The sequence below is a fragment of the Capricornis sumatraensis genome, chromosome 15 (assembly GCF_032405125.1).
Source record: "Capricornis sumatraensis isolate serow.1 chromosome 15, serow.2, whole genome shotgun sequence".
Classification (NCBI taxonomy): Eukaryota; Metazoa; Chordata; class Mammalia; order Artiodactyla; family Bovidae; genus Capricornis; species Capricornis sumatraensis.
In genome coordinates, this window is record NC_091083.1 from 46,210,262 (window position 1) to 46,225,597 (window position 15,336).

Genomic DNA, 15,336 nt, shown 5'->3' on the forward strand with positions numbered 1-15,336 from the left:
ACATGAGCGCATGCATGCTAATTCTCTTCAGTTGTGTCTGCCTGCGACTCCATGGACTGTAGCCCACCAGGCTCCACTGTCCATGGGATTCTGCAGGCAAGAATACTGGAGTGGGTTGCCATGCCCTCTCCCAGGGGATCTTCCCAACTCAGGGAGTGAACCCGCACCTCTTACATCTCCAGCACTGGCAGGCAGGTTCTTTACCACCAGCGCCACCTGTGAAGCCCTAATTTCAGTTTCTCCAGGAGCAAAGCAGCTAGTAGCTAGTTCTGGCCCAGTGTCTTTGATGAGGTTGCCAGTGGCTGAGACGTCCCTGGTGGTCCAGTGGCTAAGACTCCACGCTCCCAATGCAAGAGGGCCTGGGTTCAATCAATCCCCAGTCAGGGAACTAGATCCCACACGCTGAAACTAAGACCCAGTGCAGCAAAATAAATAACAATTTAAAAAGAAGGTGGTGGCTGAGGTTACAGCATCTGAAGGCTTGGCGTGGGACTCAAGGTTTCCTCCCCTGCTCAGTGGCCCCCTCACGCTCTGGGCAAGCTGGTGTTCGTTGTGGGCACGAGGACGCAGTTCCTCTGCCTGGGGGCCTGTCCACACACCAGCGTGAGTGCCCTTACAGCCTGGTGTCTGGCTCCCTCCAGGACCGAGCAAGGCAGAAGCGGCTTCAGAGTCACGAGCTGTCAGCTCCTTCTTATTCTGTTGGTCATGCAGGCCAGCGCTGAGGCACTCCAGGAGGGGGTGGGGGAAGGTCTGAACTCCAGGACGGCGGCTCATGGCAGGCCTGGCTACTGTAGGGCCCTCATAGCACTGAGGGTCTGCATGGACCAGCTTCTGTCTGGTACCTTGACTCTTGCTAAGGCTGGGCTGAGCTATCGTGGCCTTTCTGGTTGATTCAGCAGATATGTCTGAACACTTTTTCTGTGTCAGGAGAACTGGTGGTTAGGACACAAAGGACAGTAACCTTACAGACCAGTAGAGAAGGTGATGCTGACGGTGGGAAGTGCTCAGTGTTGCAGGGGCAGCAATAGATCCCTGGGGGGACTAGCGGGGGGATGGGTCAATGGGGCCTCAGAGGCGCAGCCTGGAACAGGTGAGGCCTGGCTGGGTCTGAGGCATTGAAACCAAGGATTAGTTAAACCCATCACACCTGCCTTTACTCATCAAGGTGCTTTTAATTGTTGCTGCAGATGTTTGGCTCGTCCTCCAGGCTGCAAGGCGCCTAAGCAATAAGACGCTTGCTCTGGTTGTTTTCCAGAAAGCTGGAGTCAGCTGTGTCTAGTTCAGCTGAGCAAGAGTCAGCGGTGTCCAGTTTGAGCTGAGCTGGTTGAGACTGGCTGGGACCACTGACCTTTCAACTGAGTGTGTGAACGTGCATAGGCCTGTTGCTGAGCTATGCCTGCACAAAGCGACGACAGGGACACCCTTTTCCATCACCTTTCCCCATTGTCCCTGTGTCTAAGATGACCTGCTTCTTCAGTCTTCATCCCATAAACACACAAGCCCCTTGCCTGAGGGGAACCGGATTTGGGGTTTGTTTTCCCATCTCCTTGCTTGGCGGCCCTGCTGATGGACCCTCTCTTTGCTGCAGACCTTGGTGTCTCAGTGTTTTGGGTTGCTGTGCACCCAGGTAAAGAGGAGCCTGGTTGAGGACGGGTAGGAGGGAGAGGGAGGGGGAAAGAGGGGGAGGGGGAATGTGTGGAAGTGGAGGGAGAAGGAAGGACGAGGGGGAATGGAGAGGGAGGGGGAGGAAGGGGGAGGGGAGGGGGGAGGGGAGGGGGAGGCAGGAGCAGGAGGGGAGGGGGGAGGGGGAAGTGTGGAAGTAGAGGGAGGACAAAGAGGGAAGAGGGAGATGGAGGGGAGGAGGGGGAGGGGGAAAGAGGGAGGGAGGGAGGAGCACTCTCCCAGGTTGGGGAGCCTGCCTGGCTGCTCAGGGTGAGGGGCATTGCACGCCAGGGTGTCACTTTCCATGGCTCTGACTGAAGAACCTCATTCCGCACCCTTTGGACCCGTGCTGATCAGCAGGCAGATGCCAACAGCTGCCCTTGCTAGTCTGTTCCTACAACAAAGAAAGTGACTGAAGTTCTCGGGAGCTCCCGCCCTGGAGGACCTGGCTGTGTTAGCGCTGGAGCACGGCTGCTGAAATAGTTTCCACTTGTGGAAAAGATCGCCTCACGTCCCTGCCCTGCAGGCACGCAGCACCTCACGTTTCAGGGACTCTGCCCAGTCGCTTAGACGCGGTCCCGGAGTGTGTACTGACACGCCTGTGGGTCTCTTTCCCTTGTTTTGGAAAAGCACGCTGCCTGGTGGGATGAGCCACACGGTCTGAGAGGACTTGCCTGACCCAGGCCTGCTGTGCCCCCAAAGCTGTGCTACTCCCCGTGAGATGCGGGCACCTCTGATGCTATGAAAAAGTCACCGCTGGCTATTCATTGACCCCTGTGGTTTTTAAGGTTTGTCCCATGTGGGCTTCATGCCCTCTTGTCTTAGGCCACATGTTCCTCTGGGCAGAGATTCTGGGCAGCCCCCTCCTGTCCTGAGGCTCAGCAGGGCCCTGAAAACACGGTGGTGGAGTGGGAAGAAAGTGGGGGTGAGGGTGCCCCCAAATCTGCAGAGTCGACCTTGGGGTGCCTCTTGCCCATCTGCTCCCTGACTCTCCCCGTCATCACAACTTCCACGTCTTTCTCTGGCAGGTGGGTGAGAAGCTGAGGGCTGAGCATCACACCTAGATGGAGCCTGGCAGGGAGAAGACGAGCTCATGTTGGCAAAGCCCCATGCTGGCAGATAACAGCCTCTTTTCCAGCCCTGGGGCAGCTTCCAGCTTCTCCAGTCACGTTCAACCAACAGCTGTAGCCTGAGAAAGCCAGAGGGGAGAGAGCTACTCCAACCAGGGGGGGAGGCCTGCTGTTTCCTGATCCCATCACAGAGCCCCGCTGGGGAGGGGCCAGAGTGGGAGTCCCCCATGGTCCTTCATCCTCGAGTGCAGAGAAGATGGGAAAGAGGCAGGGGTCTCTGCCCAGGGCTAGTCCACCCCAGCTCAGCTGAAACACAGGCGTTTCCAGCTGACTCCACGAGGGTGGAAAGAAGGCAGTTCGGGGTCCCTCCCACCCAGACTGTGGGGCAGGCCCAGGACGCATGCCTGTCTTAGATGCTGACTCTTCAGGAGTGGCTGCCCTGGGTGGGTTGGGGCTGGGATGAAAGCCTGAGGCCTGGTGTCTGGGTCACTGTGTTGGGCACCTGCTGGCCATGTTTGTAGAGCATGCACACTGTTACTCGTGTTCTGATCTCTGCAGACCGTCCTTGAAAGATGTGTGCTTCTAACAGCACACTGGGTCTGGGTAATTTTTTTTTCTTTCTCTTAAAAGATAGACTTCTAAGAGCAGCTTTAGGTTGACAGCTAAACTAGGTGGAAAGTGTGACGTTTCAATATTCCTCCTCCCTCACACCCATGGCCTCCCTGTCAGCATCTCCACTGGTTGGCACTTGTGTTACAACTGATGACCCCACATGGACATGTCATTATCACTCAGAGTCCACAGTTGACATCAGGGGTTACTGTAGGTGTTGTATGTACTGTGGGTTTGGCCAAACATATAATGACATGTATATTATACATCAATACAGTATCATACAGAGAAGTTTCACTGCCCTAAAAACCCTCTGTTCTCCACCTGTTCATCCCTCCCTCTCCACAGTCCCTCAAAATCAGACCTTACCATCGTTGGCATAGTCTTGCCTTTTCCGTGACATCAAACTAGTTGCTATCATATAGCATGTAGCCTTTGTTTCCTCCATGTCTTCATGACTTGACAGCTCGCTTATTTTAGCATGTAATAATATTCCCATCTGGATGCCCTGTAGTTCATTTATCCATCACCTACTGAAGGACACCTTGGTTGTTTTCAAGTTTTGGCAATTATGAATAAAGTCACTGTGAAAAAGCACCCATGTGCAAGTTTTTGTATGGACATGAGCCTCTTAAGAGGCACGGAGGTGGTTTACTGCCTGGTCCTTGCTGGAGGCTTCTCCTGTAGCTCAGTTGGTAAAGAATCTGCCTGCCAGTGCAGGAGACCAATGTTTGATCCCTGGGTTGGGAAGATTCCCTGGAGAAGGAAATGGCAGCCTACTCCAGTATTCTTGCCTGGATAATCTCATGGACAGAGAAGCCTGGCAGGCTACATCCCATGGGGTCACAACAGTCAGACACAGCTTAGTGACTAAACCGCCTTGCTGGAAGGTCTCGGGGTTGGGCTACATGGAGAAGCTTCCCTGGGGGACCTGGAAACACCTGGTTTCTCACTGGCTTAGCTCCAGGGGGAACCCATGTCCGTGTGTCTGGGAAAGAGGGCAGGCGAAGGAAGCCACTGATGAAGAGGGAAAGGAAAAACAAACAGGGGAAGAGAGAGAAAGAGAGGAAAAGGCTGTGTGGATTAAAGCAGAATCCAGATTTTTCTGATCCCGTTGTCAAACTGTAACAGAGGACATGGATGTCGAGGTGTTGAGGCAGGTTTGTGTGTCTGTGAGAAGGCAGAGAGTAGATCATCTGTATTTGATGAACATTCTGCCTTTATTATGAAAAGTGAAGCCTGGGGATTCAGAGGGGGTTAAGAGATTAAGGACTTGGACACAATCCTGGAATTTCATTCTTTTTAACTTTTGCATTTTTAATGAAAAATTTCAAACATCTCTTCAAAGAGATATGCAGAGTATAAATTCTCATGATGCCTCATCTTACTTCAGCAATTCTCAACTTACGTGGTTTCCTTTTTATCCCTAGCTATGCTCTTGCCCTATAATTTTGAAGGAAATCTCAGACCTCATGTGATTTTTATCCATAAAGATTTCAGTGTGTCTCCCTAGGGAGACTGCAATCATAGTACTTCTGTTAAACATAAAAATATAACCATATCTTGTGCACTTTACCCAGTCAATTCTGGATATTTTGGATTGTTTTATTTAAAAAATGATTTGTTCGATTTAGGATCCAAATAAGTCCATACATACACTGCAATGGTTTGATATATCTTTTAAGTGTAGGATTCCTCCATCTTTCTCTTTGAATTTTTACTTTGCTGAAGAAACTCATTTGTCTTAACTTCTTGCAGACTGAACTCAGGCTGACTTTCTTGGCAAGGTTACTTAGGTGGTGGGTGGGCGCCCTGTCAGGAAGTATGGTGGTCTTTATTAATCGTTGACATCTAGATCCATCAGGTCATGAGGGCTTACAAAATGGTGATATTCTATCATGTCTTCTTCACTGATTAGCTGGGCCACTGCTCTAAAGAAAATATTCCCTTCCTCAGCTATTTATTTACCCTGAGATATGGTTTGTGGAGGAAAGGGCAGAAGAAATGATTATCAGTTTTCAAAGGAGTTGGGTTTCCTGAGATACTCCAAAGGGCGTTTAAAAAGTGGTGTTTTCTTACGGAATCACTTGGCAGCTCTGGGTTTAAACACTCATTATCTTAGTGAATGTGTCCATTGTCTCAAAGCCTCATGATAAATAGGACTATGGACACTGGATCTGAGGAAACAACTGTACCTGGTAAGTCAGAAGACTTGCAGTTTGTTCTGGAATTCCTCACTTAGGCAGGCAAAACCCCAAGTCCCTCTGATCTGGGAAGGTCTCTGATCTAGGACTGAGGGAGATTTTCTTTGCTAGGATACTCCTCTCACGGGAACTGGCTTCACTGGACAAAGGGATGCAATTCTCTCTAGAGTGTTCTTTAACGCTGATTAAGAAAAGCCCAAGTCTGCAGGATGTTATCAGCTACTTTCACCTCCAGGACGTGTAACCCTAACAGACAATACCACTCATCCACCAGTGAGCGTCTCCACGAGGGACTGGCAGTTCTGATGAGGAAGAGAACCAGAGAGGTGCCCACGCGGGTCTGCATCTCAGTCACCAAGACTGAATAACGGTGGCCCAGGCCAGGCGTCTGTTGATGGTTGTAAAATGAACTCAGTCACATTAGCGTTAGGCATATGTACAGAAAACCAAGCACTGTGCCAGGTATGCACGTTCGCTCAAGCACTAAATGTACAGGAGAGCTAAGTCAGCACAAGAGTGACCTGGATCAGCCAAGGAGACGCCAGTCTTAATTGATTCCAAGGCGACTTGGTTGACACTGGTGCCCTACTGGCTGACGGTTCATCCAGGCGCCCGTGCCTCTCCTCCCACCTGTGTGCACACAACCAGACTGAGCCCTGGGTTCAGAAAGACCACTCTTTGCTCAAAACAGACAAACACAGTGTTTTGAGTATTCTGCTTGTATATATTCAACTCAGACTCTGTGAAGAGTTTAAAGGCAAACTGAGAAGCAGGTAGATATACGTCAGTACTTCCTACGTATCATTTGCATAATGGCTACCTGCTGGATCAGTGATGACTAAGAGCTGACTCCTAGGATTCTCTGTATCAGAATTACCGGGGGGAGTGTTGACAAATATAAATTATGACCCCTGTACCCCACCCCCTCCCACTGATTCAGTGAAGCAGGTGTGGAAACTGGGGGAGGGGAGCTGGGGGTGAGGCTCGGTTATTTTTTTTTTCAAAGTACCCCTCATGACTCATGCCCAAACAGGCTCGAGAACTAGTGGAATAATCAGAGATTTTCAAATACAGATGCAATTTCTGAAGGGTGTTCATTCTACACAATTACTCAGTTTCTGGATCTTATTTCTTCCCTAGAGTGATCCCAGGAAAGCTATATAGTTTCCAATAAAACATCTTTTGATTAAGAACATCTGAACTATCACTGTTTCTACAACTTAGGAAGCTTATCAAGGTAACTCTGGAAGAAACTGTATCTTACAACATCTCTAGGAATGATTAGAAATCTTGCGGATTTCCGATCATAACCACTGGTGTAATCTACACTATTGGGTTTGAATTTGCAGAGGTAGAAACCTGAGTTACCTAAATTAAAATCTGAAATTAGATTAATGAAGGTCCTTTGTTAATAGCTTGACTACTGTATCCAGAAAGTGGCCAGGTGTTCAGCTGTCTTCAATTCAACTGCTGTTTCTGATTAGAGTGTCTTCTAATTGGTTTAATAAGATTCAAAAAACTTGACCTAATCTCTTTTTGATGCATTTCGAAGGCATATTTGTGACCTTTTAAAACCTCTGTGAGGCTTGTCATCACTTCCTTGGCTGTAGCAGCATGTTCTGGCAGAGGTCCAGCAAACATCCACCAGTCAGGAAACCTTTAGGGTGATTATGGGTGTGACTTTTTTTTTTAATTGTATAATTCATTTATACAGAGAAATCATTTGGAATTAATTATTTACAGTCTTTTTCAGTTTTCATTTCCACTGGCCGGATACAGTTCACATAACAGTCCACGTTTACTGGAACAGTCACCATGACAAATCTTCCACGACATGGGTTTTCAGTCCTCTCCCGTCCAAGACAATGATTGCATTTGAACAGAAACATTTCAGAGTAAAACACCAGTCTCCTTTCCCCTCTTACGAATAAATCTGCCAGAATGGATCTAAAATGGTCAAATTTTCAACACATTTCCTTTTCTTTTCAACCCCTTATTTGCAAGTACTGTAAATCAAGGCAAACACTGTTCACATCCCCCAAGCCTTCTACGACTTACTACATACTCTCAACTTCAGCTTTTACTATCTCTTCTCAGAAATGTCTGACACAATCAGACATTTTTACTTTAAGACAAAACTACACTCTTTTTCCCTCTGTTTTAAAAAAATACTTATTACCAGTCAATTGCCTTCTCTCTTGCTTTTCAGAGAATATTAACTTTCCATGAAATCCTTAAGATGGTTTTCTTTCAGTAGTTCAGAACACACTGAGTCATTTCATGTGTGTCCACCACCCTGAAACACTACACTTTAAAAAATCACAATTTTCTTAATTGGCTCAAAAACAGTATGGCTTGATTTCACTTGGTAAAGTTAATATGATTTAAAAACATACACACACACACACACACACATTTTTAATCAAGGGAGAAAAATACTTTAAAGACGTGCCAATTTGAAAAGGGATCAAAGTAAAAAAATAAAAGGAAATACTAAAAACTACTTTACAATAAAAAAAAAATTAAATAATCGGCAGGTTAAATCAATGAAAAATGAGGAATGTAGAATGAAAAACAAACTAATAAAAAGCATTCCAGTTGGCAGAATGGAAAACCTATTAAGTTTTGTTTTCCAAGGAAGTTATGTTTCAATGTAAATTTTGAAATATTGTAAGTATTCCAAGTAGATCTTAGATGCCAATGTTACAATTTCAAATTTTGCATGCAAAGTTCATCAAAGAAACACTGGTAAAATCCTGGCATTTGTAAAATTTTAGGTTTTGGAAAATACTGTAAATATCACAATTGGTATTAAAAAGTCATGATGAATGCAGAATGAGAATATCTGTTAAGTATTTCATTTGATTAAAAATACCAGGTTTGCATGTTCTAAATGATCTGAGAAGAAGAAGAAAAAAAAAACACCTGTAGTTTAACAGTAATCTGTATAATGTATCTTTAGCTGCCATTAAAAAAAATAAAAGAACCACCACCAAGACCAACCAAACACACAGAAGACATGAGACGGGTACTGAGCAATGCTGCCGTGCTCACAGGACAGAAAGAAAAACTGTACAAGGTCATAAATAAAGTCTCTCCCAGCTGCTGCTCAGAGCTTCCTTTATACTAGGGTCTCCTTCCGCTTGCCACCAACCTGGGCTCTGTCCCTGGCTTTGCGGAGGCTGGTCTGGGCTCGGGGTGCTTTCACGCCCATCGTGTGGTCTGCTGTGTGCACCGGGGCCCAACACTCGGCAGTGTCTCCATCAGCTTCGCCCTGAGTCATGCTAGAAGCCGTGGATGCCCGTCTCTGGGCCCTGGCGTTGCTGGTGGTGGTGGGGTTCTCCCTGCACTCCTCGTGGAGCTCAGAGGGGCTGGTGGCCTGGCGGAAAGGGGCGATGGCGGTGCGGATGCAGCTGAACCACTGCTGCTTGTGGAACACGTCGTTGGCTTGGAGAGTGTGGGACTGGCCCGGAGAGGGGTCTTGGAAGCGAACTCGGAAAATGTTTTTAGCTAGAAAAATAAACATTGATAAAAGGAATAGACTTAGAAAGCTTATCCTACATGTGGTCAGACTACATGAGTCTGGGTGCTGGTCTCCCCACAGCAGGCACACCGAGGAGGCAGTGCCCTATGCATTAAGCATGTATGAGGCAGTGCCCATGTATATCAGGTACACATGCTGGAGTCAGAGCACCACAGCACTTGACAACTCAGCGAGTGGACCAGGTAGGGATGACAGGACCCATTTCATGTTTAGTGTGTTGTCTGGGGACAGATTCTTAATTATTAAAGCTGAGATCATTTAGGTTCTGAGTTTATGATCATTGAAACCGTTTTAAAGTGTGACTGGTACCTTTATCTGAGTTGCCAAAAGCCCCTCGGAAGGACCCTCCCATCCTCACGTCTCCATCCTGCAGGTCTTCCAAGACCAGCTCCTGGACAGGGATGGGCTGCCGGTAAACCTGGTAGGAGTGACGCTCGTTTCGAGTAACAGGCCGAGTCAACACCAAGATGTCTTGAAACAGGAAAATGTACAGTTTCTGGAGAAGTGAGAAACAAATACTTCTTAAATGGAGAACTTTGTGATTTTAAGTGAGAGAAATCCATTGTTTAAAAAATGTGACTGGATCTTAATTTTATCAAATTGATTTACTAAGATCTCTTCACAAATGACTTCATAAAGATGGTGCTTTAAAAGCGATGCACATTCTCCTTGGAGAGCTTTTCTCACTGTAGACTATATACAACTTTTCTGTCCATGTGTAACATTAGATCAGCAGCAGCTGAGCAAACGCCACGCACCTCAAAGACCTGTCGGTGGCGACGTGACTGGAAATGCCAGGACTGTACACTACAGTCTTCTAACAGAGCAAGAACTTAAAAATGTAAGCTGGTAAAAATGTTAATGGTTCTGTTTTGCCTAAACAAAGACAAACCTAAGCTTTTATAGAACAATGAAGCCTTATAAGAGAAATCAGAGATGGAAGACTAACTCTTTCCAAACAGAACCTCAACTTATGAATTGGGCTTCTGAAAAGCACATGATGAAATAAAAAAACCATTCCACTTGTATACTTAGTTCGAGGAGATACCTTTGTAACCAAGATTGAAAAAAGAAGTCTGCTCTCATTCTATCTGCTGTAAAAGTTTGTTTCATAGTGCTAAAAACTTCTACTACTATAAACTCTTCAAAAATTATTCTGAAGGATATGCTTTTTTATTAAACACCATAAAACTTATTTTTACATAATTACTTATTATTATATAATTTATTTAGAATGGAACCTCTGGCCAAACAAGTTGACTTATGCTTCAAAACTAAAAAATAAATTATTACTGATTCTCCACCAAGACATTTAAGTCACTCTGTAATGACAGAAACCAACTGTTTGCTTTATCAAAGCTGATAACATAAAATCCAGTTACTTTCAGTATGTGATGAGTTTATTTTATAAACCTGCTTCATAATTCATATGGAAAAAACTAAATAATGGGAAGAGGGCAGGAAGTGCTCACTTCACATTAGTGTTAAATGTACTTACATGTCCATTTTTATTTTTCAGTTCCCCATGGCAGAGCAACATTTTGCTTGCCTCAATTCTAGGGTCCTTCTGCTTTTCATCCAGATACTCCAGCTTGTCAATGTAATACTGGCATTCTGATTCACCTTTCTTCACGTTGATATCAGAGAGAACTCCTTGTATTATTAGTATCTAAAAAATTATATACAAAAAATCCATGGTGCATTTTCAGCATATTAATGTATCCCCATTTTCCTACAGGACTAAAATGTTGCATTAAAATGATAAGATTTTACAACTTGAAGGGACCCCAGGAATCAGATAATTCAGTCAGTCCCTTCATTTTACAGTGTCAGCCACACTGGTGATCTGCCTTAAGTTACACAGCTAGCTAATGAAAGAAGTCAGATTAGAACCCAGTCTTCTGACTAAAACATAAATAAAACATCTGTTACACCTCTTTACTGGTGCATAGCGTGCTAACACACGAGAACTGAAAGTTCATGTACTCATTCAGTATGCAGAAGCTGTGAGGGGATCACTGTATATCTTTCTCAGGCAAGCTAACATGCAAACTGGCAAAGCACAGGAACCACTTCTTGGGCTACTTACAGCCTCCTCCAGCAGCTGAACATCCGGGTGGTCTTTGGGAGTATGTCTAAGAATCTCTTTCAACAGTAAAGGGTATTTGACAAGGCGGCTTCGAGGAATATCGAGGAAGCTCCAGAGATCCAGTTTTCGGCTGAAAGGAGACTCCAGACAACGCTGGAGGAAGTCCTGGACTCTTGGGTCCTGTTTCTTCTGATCCAGAAGAGCCTTGGCTGCCAGCTGGTTACTGCAGTAGCCTTTGTAGGCATTCAAGCCTGGCAACTAAAGAGCAGTAAAAGAAATCAAAGAACAGTCCATTAGTGAGACTGCAACATGTCTAAGTTTCTAAGACGTGAAACAGAGCTATTCGTGAAAGTTTTTAACAAGCTGTGAAGATTCTCCTGCAGGTGATAATGGGTGACTGTTCTCTCACTTGACTGTACATGCAAAGGCTGTCTTTCATCACCAAACCCCAGCCATCCCTCCTAGAACAGGGCTTGGCATCGGCAGGCACTCAGATGTTAACTGAGAGAGTAAGACAGGTAATTAACAGATGTAATGTGGAAATTCTATCTAAGGAGGAACATATTCTTAAAACAAACAAAAGTGTCATTCATGATATGTGTTTCTTAAACAGTGACAATAACTTCTATGTACATTTGTTCAGTTTTAGTGCCCCATTTATCTGATTTTAGAATCCACTAACTGGATCAAATCAGTGTGATCCTGATCACAAGTGACAAGCCTGCCCTGTCTGCATAAACCTGCTACATACCCAGTTCACGAGAATGTGGCCAATGTGCTCCACTGTCCCGCCAGGCTTGGTGGCTTTTCCTATTCTCTTCAACAAATCTGAAATGTAAGAAAGCAGCAATTCCAAGAACAAGTTTATTTAAAAATAATTAAGGGAGGAGCAAGACAGTGGTAGGGGGTTAAGAGGTGCAAACTACTATGTATGATATAAATAAGCTACAAAGACACACCACACAGCACAGGAAATGTAGCCATAACTTTAAATGGAGTATAATATTTAAAAATATTAATCACTATGTTGTACACCTGAAACTAATTTTGTAAATCAAATCTATGTCAATAAAAATTACGAAAATATCCTGAACTAAATTAGAAGTTTAGATTTAAAATTACTTGTTGTTGCTGTTCAGAATCTTATGAAAATTAGGGAGCACATCTTACCTTCATGCAGAGGTATGTAAGCATCCAAATCACCAAATATATGTGTGAGCTCCTCTTCTGACATAATAGACAGCTTTAACATGGGGTCGTGGTAGGCCTGTTGGAGGGGAGAAGTACGTCACACACAGATCAAGCAAATAAAACACGAAGAGAGGTCAGCATGTGAATCAAGCCTGACTATGTAAAAACCAGCATGGATATTATTTTATACATAACAGAAATTAAAGTACATGTTAGTCTTGAAAAACTCTTCCTCATATTCATATTTGAAGAAATGCCTCTAATAAACCTCATCTAAAATTAGTATACACCAGTAGATATTCTCTACTTTTCAACTTCTAAAGGTAACACCCTTTAGAATTTGTGGAATATAATTCTTAAAACCTATGGCACAGGAAAGAAAGTTCTTTACTGACCTTTCTTGCAAGTTTGAGGTCCTCAATTAAGTCCTGTTCCCCTCGGGACATTTCATAGATTGCCTAAAAAAATCCAGCAAACATCACAGGTCACTCCTTCCTTTCAAAAAGGAAAATTACATACAATGGATAGCTACCATTATTTAACTGATGTTTGAACAGCGCTTTTCGAAGTGATTCAGTCTGAACACTATAATTCAGAATGGAAACTCTAATAAGAGGATGCCTTATGTTTCATATTCTACCCCATCAGGGTGTTAAACCAAATGACCACCACCCTCTGCAAGCACTGAAAACGGCGACTCAAATGTAAAAATGCAAGTCTATCTTGCCGGAGGTGTTAGTTTGCTATTCTTCCGACTAAACACATGTTTAACAATCAGAGTCTACGTTTCATTTTATGCTAGTGCACACAAAGTCTTGCTGTGGGGCACACACCTCTTGACGTCTGATCTCCCTGGAGGTCAGAGACTGCCTCATGCTGCCGTCTAACGTCTCCGACCACAGGGTGCTGCTTCTCCTCTTGGCAGGCACTGGGACTGTCGACCTGCTGGAAAACTTTTGGGCTGAAGCTGGGGATCTGCTGTCACCACGAAGGGTAAATGACTTAAAAGAAAAGAAAGAAAAGTGAATAAGAAAAAGCTTTGGAGGATACAGAAACTATTTTTTCCTCGAAAAAAAAAAAAAAAAAGGACAAATTAAAAGGTTCTGGCAGTTTCTTTATGCATAAAAGTCATTTATGCCAGCTTCAATCTGACTGTATTATAAAATATTTGTCAGTCAAAATTACTTTCTGGGAATAAAAACTATCCAAGTCCTTGCTTTGCTCTAAGATGTAAACTAATATAATGAGGTTATGTAAATACTGTTTTGATAACAATATTCCTTAACAGCATATTCCAAAAGAGGAAAATTATATTTAAGTATAACAGTATAAACCTGTCTGTACAGCTCACAGAAAATGCAAATTTTAGGCTCCTATAAACGTTGCCTCACCGCATACATGCTCCTACCTGTATTGTTTGACCAAAGCGCCTGACGGCTCCATTTCTTACAGGAGAGATTAGATTTGCCAAGGATGTGACCCGAGCTAGAGATCGCACTCTTTTATTGCTTGGCTCCTGTGAAAACAAGAACAAGTTATACTAAACATGTGTTTAGATATAACTATTTCAAGCAAGTTTGTACAAAACGTTAACATCTCTCAAAAGTCAGATATTTGTACAGTAAGTATATACAAGAAACATAGAACTCTGAAAGTGAATGTTGTTTCTCATTGTTAAAATAAGAACACTAATGAGTAATGGAAAATTAAAAAATAAATGGTACAAGAAAGGTCAAATATCTGAACATCACTGAGAACATAACATACTATCATTAAACAAAAAAAAAAAATCCAAAATTAAAACAAAAGAATTAGATTCTAAAGTCCTACAGAAACTTGAGTAACTTAAAAAAAACACCTTATTATGATGAAAAATCAAGCATACACAAAAGGGGAGAATTGCATAATGGATCTTGGTCTAACAACAGGTTTCATCTGTGCCCATACTGAAATATTTTACAGCAAATGCCAAACCTTCTATCATTTCACTCTTAAATACTTCACTTAAAAAAACAGCCTTTAAATGAAGGCATCTGACATTGGGATGAGTCAGCTCCAAGGTAGCCAGGTCCTTGCGGTGGGAGGTGTTCAAGCACAGGTAGAACAGTGGTTAAGAGGCTGAGTCTCTGGACTCAGACCGACTGGCCCAAATCCTGGTTCGGACACTTGACAGGAAACATCCTGGGTCCCAATGTTCTCATCTGTAACATGGGGTTAACACAAGAACTTCTCTTATAAAGGTGATATGAAGATTAAATAAGATGTTTAAAGGGTTTAGAATAGTTCTCGGAACATACTGAGTTTTAGCTATTACTGACATCCTTTCCCAGGAATATTTCCACTTTATAAATATTGGTATTTATAAAAAATTAGATCCTCTCATACATTTAATTATCAAGGAAAAATATATACAGATTGGGAAGATTTAATTATTTTACATATATTGTTTTTAAAACAATAATAGTATAGCAAACACATCATTTCCCAAAGATTCCAAAACCTTACAAACTGCATTTCTTTAACTTTACAGCTAGGAGAGTGGAGGCACTCCACCAGGTGACTCACACAGCTGCGTAGGTAATGAAGGTTAGATCATAAAACAGTCCTACCCTTTATAATGTCTACGGCACATAATTATTTGTTTGTAATTTTTGGTGCCTTTGGCAATTTGTGGCATATTTGACAAAATTTTAATGAGGCTACAGAAGGGTACATGATGAAAAATTATACAAAACTCACTACTTAAAAATGACAGATGAAATTTTTTTTCTAAAAAATCTTTGATATGACCCAAGTCATGAAAAAGAGGAAAGTGAGTAAAAATAATCCCAAGAATAATTTGAGAGTAAAGTGGCAGAAAGGGTTAAAATCCTCCAGAAAGAACTTAAATGATGGAATATCCAAACAAGCAATGAGACTTATCTAGGCTCCGAAGGTGTGGACACAGCCGACCGTGGCCAGGAA

The 15,336-nt window shown here is 43.5% G+C and overlaps 1 protein-coding gene across 2 annotated transcripts in view; it reads right to left on the bottom strand.

The window, feature by feature from the left end:
* Positions 1-7,225: 7,225 nt before the first annotated feature.
* The window catches only part of NET1 (neuroepithelial cell transforming 1), a 34,714-nt gene continuing 26,603 nt past the window's right edge, over positions 7,226-15,336 (bottom strand). For both annotated transcript variants that reach the window (XM_068986712.1, XM_068986713.1), the window contains 9 exons: positions 13,781-13,888; positions 13,206-13,373; positions 12,768-12,830; positions 12,352-12,448; positions 11,933-12,009; positions 11,182-11,439; positions 10,591-10,761; positions 9,402-9,588; positions 7,226-9,058 (listed from right to left, as the gene is read on the bottom strand). In XM_068986712.1, coding sequence (XP_068842813.1) covers positions 8,670-9,058; positions 9,402-9,588; positions 10,591-10,761; positions 11,182-11,439; positions 11,933-12,009; positions 12,352-12,448; positions 12,768-12,830; positions 13,206-13,373; positions 13,781-13,888 — 1,518 coding nt within the window. In that variant the 3' untranslated portion in view covers positions 7,226-8,669. The remainder of the gene's footprint in view (positions 9,059-9,401; positions 9,589-10,590; positions 10,762-11,181; positions 11,440-11,932; positions 12,010-12,351; positions 12,449-12,767; positions 12,831-13,205; positions 13,374-13,780; positions 13,889-15,336) is intronic.